Consider the following 7,968-nt stretch of genomic DNA (forward strand, 5'->3'; position numbering starts at 1 on the left):
CTTGTACTCATCCAGCCACACGTGGGCCACTCTCAGGGAGTTCCGCAGCTTGGCTTTCTTGATGGCCAGGCTATTTTCCAGATGCTTCTTACTGATGTGCCCAACGCGGGAGCAAGGAATGATGAAGAGCTGGCCTCCACACATCCAAATCTGACGAGGCAAACCAAGACCACGTTAATACGCGGGGGAGGTAAAGGCAACGGACAAGCTTATCCACACTCAGGCCTTCCTTCCCCTGGCCAGCTTCAAACCATGATCCTCGGATCTCAGCCTCCTGAGTAGCCAGGATGACGGGTGTGAGCCACCAGTGCCTAGACTTATCAAGGTGACGTTGCACGGAGTGAGAGACGCGAGTCCAGTCTCAGCCCTCGGCACGTCCATGTTTAGTTTTCTGACGCAAGTCCAGTCTCAGCCCTCGGCACGTCCATGTTTAGTTTTCTGACTCGAGTCCAGTCTCAGCCCTCGGCACGTCCGTGTTTAGTTTCTGAACAGCACTTGCTGAAGAGACTGTCTTTTCTCCCACGTATGTTTTTTGGTGCCTTTGTCAAAAGTTAGTTGTGTGTAGACATGTGGTGTGGGGCTGACTCCGGCTCTTCTGTCCTGTTGGTCTGTGAATGTTTTGTGGAGCACCACACAGCCGGTATTACTATGGCTCTGTAGCATCATTTCTCCTCCATTCTTGTCTCTGATTTTGGCTTGTGGTTCGTTTTGCCAATCTTGTGGCCCCTCCAGTGTCGGCCTGCTCGGCGACCCTAGCTGCTGCTGAGCCTCCAGGTGAACACGGCAGCCATCAGACATTCTAGCTAAGACCAGCCCCACGGGGTGACACAATGATTTGGAAGCAATAGGACTGCCTGCAGTGTAAAGCCAGGGCACTGGGAGCCGTTTGTTACACAGCCAACGCTGACACGAGGTGGCCTTGTCCACTCACACTGGCTTTATTAAAGAGGATCTCCATCCACTTAGCTGTTCTTTCCAGAAACTTGAGCATTCTGTAAACATTGGCTCACTTCCCAAGCTTTACCTTGGGGCCACGGAAATTTCCCTGACACATACACTTGGAGTTTGTCTTTGCTTTGGCCAGAAAACTGCAGCTGGTAGCACATGCGCCAAGACCTGCGTGTACTGTGGGTTTTGACTTGATTTTTAACTTCTGCCATTCAGTGTAAGAGGAGCAGCTGACAGTCGCTGCTGCTCCTAGAGATGGCGTCCAGACTGAAGCAGAGCTGCCTGGCCACCAGACACACAGGAGGTAAATGCTCTTGTTCCCAGCCACCTGTGCTTTTGCACACGTGTGTGTGTGCGCGCACACACACACACACACATGCTGGGGCTGAACTCAGGGCCTCGGTTCTCCTGGATTGTCTTGCTTACAGCTGGAATTCTGTCACCCTAGTCACACTAACCCCAGCCACTGTTCCACAGTGTCCTTGTGTCAACCACCAACTAATTCCATTGTGTGCTGCTATAATGCAGCACCTTGCTTTGTTCTGTGCTGGTACTGGAGCTTGAACTCAGGACCAGGAAGCTGTCCCGTAGCTTTTTTGCTCAAGGTTGGCTTTTGGCTGGTTAGCTGGTTAGCTGGTCTCATGGATGTTTCTGCCTGGGCTGGCTTCGAACCACAATCTTCAGATCTCAGTCTGCTGAGTAGCTAGAATTATAGGTGTGAGCCACCAGGCCCTGGCTCAGCACTGCAGTGTGTGTGTGTGTGTGTGTGTGTGTGCATGCGCGTGTGCGTGCACCCCTGTGTGTGGTGCTTGATAAACACAGATGAGTGATGAATGGGCCACCATGTCCGCTTGGATGCCCTGCACAGCGCAACTAAAAGGAAGGCCCCCTGAGCGCTGGCAGAATTGAACTTAGTACTCCAGAGAAACAATCCGAGGCCACACTACAGTTCCAGCGGAGAGCCGAGGCGGGTGCAGTGTTAAGCATTCGGAAGGAGCGGCACAGGCCTGAGCAGAGACGAGCCCACAGGGCGGGCAGCGCTGCCCGGCTGGGAGCAGACTGGGAGGCGGAGCCGGGCTGGCGGCTGGCTGGAAGCGGGGCAGGCCCTGGTCAGCTCACAGTGCAGGTGCTCACACAGCAGACAAAGAAATAGGTGGGACTTCCCAAAGACAAGGAGGCCGAGTTCCAGCGGGGGGGGGGGGGGGAAGGGTGTCTGGAAGCGAACATGGGGTGAGAGGTCCAGCAGGAGGTCCAGCAGGGGGCAGAGGAAACAGAAGGCAACCAACGGAGCCAGGGGAGCCTGGAAGGCCGTCCTAGACCAAGAAGACCTCTGAGGAGGGCTGGCCCGCAGCTCCCCGCTGCGCACTGCGCGAGTGGAGGGCAGGGCCGCAGTTACCAGCCGCAGTCACTGGCCACAGGCCTCCTGGGGTAGGGGTGTCCTCGAAGGAGGGGCAGAGGAGAGGTGAAGGTGTGTGCAGGCCTGGCGTGGCCGGTGGTGACAGGAGATCAGGCAAGAGAGGGCTTTCGAGACTCCCGCCTGGCAGCTTCGGGTGCGTGAAGGCCGTGAGGCGCCGAGTGGCGGCGGTCCTGGAGGAAGGGCTGAGCAGCGCGTTTCCTGTCTGTGGACACCGAGTCAGACGGAAGACATTTGCTTTTCACACATGCACGTTTCAGTCACAAAGTGATTCTGTTTTGAGACACAGGGTGTGTTTTTTGAGTCGTTAGGGCCCAACTTCACTACGTAATAAACCAAACAGAGCAGAAAGCACCAAAGACATGGGTGTCCACGTGTGTTCTCACACACTGCCCGAGCCAGGAGGGAGGGCGTGGGGGGGCGGGAGGGAGAGCTCGGTGGGGGTAGCACGCGGATGCGGCACTCTGCATCCCAGGGAAAGCATTATGAAGTAAGTCTGTGCTGAAGAGAACTTTAAAGACGGCTCGTGGCTCACGCCTATAATCCTAGATATCCAAGAAGCTGAGATCTGGAGGATCACGGTTCAAAGCCAGCCCCAGTAGAAAAGGCCTTAGGATCCCATTTCCAAAATAACCAGGAAAAAAACGAGGTTGGAGGCATGGCTGAGGTGGTGGACCATCAGCTGAAAAGCAACCCAAACAATCACAAAGCCCTGGGTTCAAACCCTTGCACTGGAAAAAAAAAGAAAAAAGAGAAAAAGAAAGAAATGAAGTAACTAGCATACAGAAGGAAGGCAAATGAAAAGAGGGCAAAATCCAAAACAGAAAAAGATTGGAATAAGCATACAATTACGAGTGGCGCTGTGGCTCAAGTGGTAGAGTGCTCGAGCTGAGAGACAGCGGCCAGCCCGAGTTCAAGCCCCAGGACCTGAGTTCAAATCCCAGGATCAGCATGCAAGCATGCACACGTGCATGTCACTCACACACACACACGCGCACACACACACACACACACACACACACACACACAGAAAAAGGTGGAATTACCCTCAACGAAATCTCCACATTTTCTCCTCCCCAAAGTTCCATGCCCTTGTCATACTGTCCGATTTCATAAAAATAAAGCCTGTGTATAGCAAAAATCCCTCCTGCCATTGCAGGTGACCTAGAAAGAAGACACAAAGGTTAAACTGATTCTGTAACCACACATTTTCCTTCAAAATAAATCAGTTAATAGTGACAATATAGTTAGAAACTAGGAAACAAATATATATCCAGGTAAATGTTTAAGTCCATAAGATACAGGTACTAACCTTTATTTAACACTCAACAAATTATGTAAGCAATATGTTCTTTGTGTGTGTTTCACCTCCAGTTAAATATACAAATTTATGAGGTACTATGTGATGTTTTAATAAATGTTATAAATTGGGTAATAGGCAAACCAGGTAATGCCATTTCTATCATTTCAAACATTTACCTTTTTTTTTTTTTTGTCAGTACTGGGGCTTGAACTCTGGGCCTGGGCGCTGTCCCTCAGCTCTTCAGCTCAAGGCGAGCGCTCTGCCACTTGAGCCACAGTGCCACTTCCAGTTTTCTAGTGGTTTATTGGAGATAAGAGTCTCACAGACTTTCTCACCCAGGCTGGTTTGGAACTGTGATCCTTAAATCTCAGCCTCCTGAGTAGCTGGGATGACAGGCGGGAGCCACCGGCGTCTGGGTACATTTACCATGTCTTTGTAGTAAAACTTTCAGAATCCTCTCTTCTAGCTATAGCCACTTTGCACAAAAGAACTCCAGATTCACTGTCCAGCAGACTCCAGTGGCCACCGCCCTACTTGCTGCTTCGGTGAGGGACACAGTTTTTGGCTAAAGATGGAACGCAGAGCCTTATCACGCTAGCCAGTCCACCCCCGAACTCTCTCCTCAGCCCTTGTGTTTTGGAGACAATGTATGGTCAAAGCTGGCCTCAGACTCCTGGGATGTAGCTCAGTGGCAAAGCTCATGCCCAGCAAGTGCAACGTCCTGGGTTCAATACCCAGGACCAAAAGAGAAAAGACAAAAAAATAGTTAAAAACACAAACAAACAAAAAACAACCCTTGCTGGGCGCCAGTGGCTCACACCTGTCATCCTAGCTACTCAGGAGGCTGAGATCTGAGGATCACAGTTCTAAGCCAGCCCAGGCAGGAAAGTCAGTGAGACTTTTATCTTCAATGAACCACCAAAAAAACAGAAGTGGTGCTTAAGCTGAAGAGCTGAGGGACAGTGCCCAGGCCCAGAGTTCAAGCCCCACGACTGACAAAAAAAAAAGTCTCTCATATTTGTCTGTAGTCTAAATTAGACTAGAGGCAAAGATCAAGATCTTGAGTCTCAGATCTCAACCTCCTGAATAGCTAGGACTCTAGGCGTGTGCCACAGTGCCAGGCTGAGCTGGTCTTTATTTTGTCCTTGTGTCAGAAGCAAGGTGCCCAGGTCTGAGGCCAGGGAGAGGAACTCAGCTGTAGCCGGGAGACTGGACACCGGGCAGGGTGAGGAAGGGGCTGCGACACAGCACAAGGCTGCCTTTGATATGCAGCGGCACAGTCATGTCTCAAACTTCTGGCAGAAGAAGAGCGAGGAGGGCAGAGGGTGCCGGAGACATGCCAAGCTTATGGCCACAGCAAGAAGACACAGCCACCAAGGTGCTGGCAAGAGGAGAAATGATGTATCGGCCAGAAAAGCCAGACCTCTTAAGAAAGACCACTATCAGGGGAGGAAGAGAATCTAGAGGCTGGAGATCCAGAGGGCGTCCAGGACAAGCAGGAGGCAGGGGGTCCTCGTGGTGGCTCAAGAGGTGTACCACCCTCCCCGGTAAGTTAGAGATGAGGGTCCAGAGAAAACAGAGAATGATTAGAGCTAACAAATAATGCGTTTGCAGGTGCCCCTTATTCCTGTAACAACCCTGTGAAGTATTGTTCTCCAAATGAGGGAAATAAGGCTCATGAGATTGCGTAACTTGAGTAAGACACAAAGCTCTAAGTTGGACTGGAGACAAAGACCAAGGGAGCTGGGCGCTGGTGGCTCACCTGTCATCCTAGCTACGCAGGAGGCTGAGATCTGAGGATCATGGTTCAAAGCCAGCCTGGGCAGGAAAAGTCCATGGGACTCTTCAATAAACCACTCAGAAAACTGGAAGTGGCGCTGTGACTCAAGTGGTAGAGTGCTCATCTTGAGCTGAAGAGCTGAGGGACAGCACCCAGGCCCAGAGTTCAAGCCCCATGACCAGACACACACACACATTTTTTTTTTTTTTAAAGACCAAGGACTTGCTAAGTGTTAGAAACTTGAAATATCTGGCGTCTGAAGCCAAAAGGTCCATCATAGGAGAGGAGAGGTGTGAGAGTCAGCAGGAATATAGGGTTTGGCCAGGAGGAAAGCCCTTCAGACGTGGCCCCCACAACACAGCTGAAGCAGCCAAAGTGCGGCCCAGTGCCTGGAGACTTCAAAGCAAATCCAGCTGTGCACACATTTAAAGGTACATCTTCTAAACCTGAAAAAAGTCTAAGCAAGTCATGTGTACGTTAACCTCTGCCGTTCTATGGGGAAAGCCCCGAGTGGCGAGTTGCGTCTGAGTTGGGTGAAGGTTTCCGCCTTCTCTGGCTGAACCCTGGCTTTCTGACCCTGGGTTCTGTCCCTTGGTTCTGTCGCTTGGTCGTCCGTCCTACAACTTGTTCCCCAGGGCAGCGAGCACTTCCTGACAGAGGTGCTGGAGGTCGGAGACTGTGTCCAAGTGCAGCAGCCTCGGCCTGGATGAGATGCACGTTTTCACCCAGGGAAACAACATCTACCAACTCCTGCCATGACACAACATCTTCCGCCGAGTCCAAGACACCCCAGGAATCATCTCCGAAGGTGTGCTTCTCAAGCCCCACTACCCATCTCCCTTTCCCCTTCCCCAGAAGCAGCTCACCGGATTGGCTTGGTGGGTCCATCGGGTCCGTCCATCTCATAAGAGAAAACAGTGTCCCATTGAAACTGCAAGTTCCAGTCAAAGGCCCCGCGCACGAGGGGAGAGGGCCTGTACTCCAGGGTCATGGTGTCGATGACGTCGATCACCGGACACACCACCACATGGTGGTTCTCGGCAATGGCCGCCATCAGAGGCTCCAGCCACACTCGGTTCACCTCGCAGTGGCTGTCCAGGAACACCAAGACGTCCCCTGGGAGGGGAGCACGCGTGCTGTGGGCCCACGACGTGGCACGGCAGCCCAAGTCAGAGTTGGATGCGTGAGGATATGTGGAGCATTTCAGTGGCTTTGGGGCAAATAAGCGATACATACTTTGTTATGTCCAACAGTGCTGGCTACAGTGTGCCTGCACAGCATGCCAGCGTGTGCAGAGGAAACGTGAGCAAGGGCTAGAGAGCAGCTGGCGGGAATCCTAACGGGACAGTGAATGGAGGCTTCTTTCCTCTATGTGGTACCAGCATTTGGAAAGTAGAACAAACTACAGTTAAAAAAAAATAACACTAGGGGCTGGGAAGGTGGCTCAGTGGTAGAGCGCTTGCCTTGCATGCATGAGGCCCTGGGTTCGATTCCTCAGCACCACATAAGCAGAAAAAGCCAGAAGTGGTGCTGTGGCTTAAGTGGTAGAGCACTAGCCTTGAGCTGAAGAGCTGAGGAACAGCACCCAGGCCCAGAGTTCAGACTCATGACTGACAAAAAAAAAAAAAAAAAAGAGTCTCATGGACTTTCCTGCCCAGGCTGGCTTTGAACCGTGATCCTCAGATCTCAGCCTCCTGAGTAGCTAGGATGACAGGTGTGAGCCACTGGCACCCAGGGACGGATCTGAGGCCTCCTGCCTAAGCGTTGGGGTCTGCCACAGCTCAGTATGCCGCTCACTCTCCAGGGTGCCCGCACCCCTGCATAGGCACCGTGGGGGGGGAGGGATGGGAGATAGATTATTCAAGGCAGTGGCAGTGCCCTGGGCTCCTCACTGTGGCTAAGCCTTCCTGAGCCTCGCCACTGCCCACACGCTTCACCCACTCCTTCCTCTCTCTGCCAGGCCGAGAGCTTCAGCCCCAGCCCCTTTCCCATCTCCTTCACGGGCTGCCCCCCCAGGCTCTCCCTCCTCACCATCCTCCTGTGGCTCCTCCCTCCCCCAGGCTGCTCTCCCTCCTCACCATCCCCCTGTGGCTCCTCCCTCCCCCAGGCTGCTCTCCCTCCTCACCATCCCCCTGTGGCTCCTCCCTCCCAGGGGCCCCAGGTTGGCCGCATCCTGCCGTAAGCCTCCCTTCTCCACCTTGGGAGACGCTGTAGCTCTGTCTGCCCTCGTCTTGCTCTCCTGCCCAGGTGCGGCCCTGTGGCCCCTCTTTCATGGAAAAGTCTGTCTTAGAGTTGGAAGCTGGGGGGCTCAGCCTGTGCTCTACAGTGCTTGAATCATGAGGCGCCGCCATTCTGAAGCAGAGCACTATCAGAGGCAGTGGAGGGCGGAGCGGAGGGCGGAGGATGGAGGGTGGAGGGCGGAGGGTGGAGGATGGAGGATGGAGGATGGAGGATGGAGGATGGAGGGTGGAGGGTGGAGGATGGAGGGTGGAGGATGGAGGATGGAGGATGGAGGGCGGAGGA

General features: G+C 53.3%; 1 protein-coding gene across 1 annotated transcript in view; it reads right to left on the minus strand.

Annotated features, from left to right (window-relative positions):
- Window positions 1-7,968, minus strand: part of Galntl5 (polypeptide N-acetylgalactosaminyltransferase-like 5) — a 28,167-nt gene that overhangs the window by 5,567 nt on the left and 14,632 nt on the right. The window contains exons 5-7 of the mRNA XM_013027227.1: window positions 6,312-6,561; window positions 3,409-3,526; window positions 3-150 (exon numbers count right to left, since the gene is read on the minus strand). Coding sequence (XP_012882681.1) covers window positions 3-150; window positions 3,409-3,526; window positions 6,312-6,561 — 516 coding nt within the window. The remainder of the gene's footprint in view (window positions 1-2; window positions 151-3,408; window positions 3,527-6,311; window positions 6,562-7,968) is intronic.

This window comes from Dipodomys ordii, unplaced genomic scaffold (genome assembly GCF_000151885.1).
Source record: "Dipodomys ordii isolate 6190 unplaced genomic scaffold, Dord_2.0 Scaffold101, whole genome shotgun sequence".
Lineage (NCBI taxonomy): Eukaryota > Metazoa > Chordata > Mammalia > Rodentia > Heteromyidae > Dipodomys > Dipodomys ordii.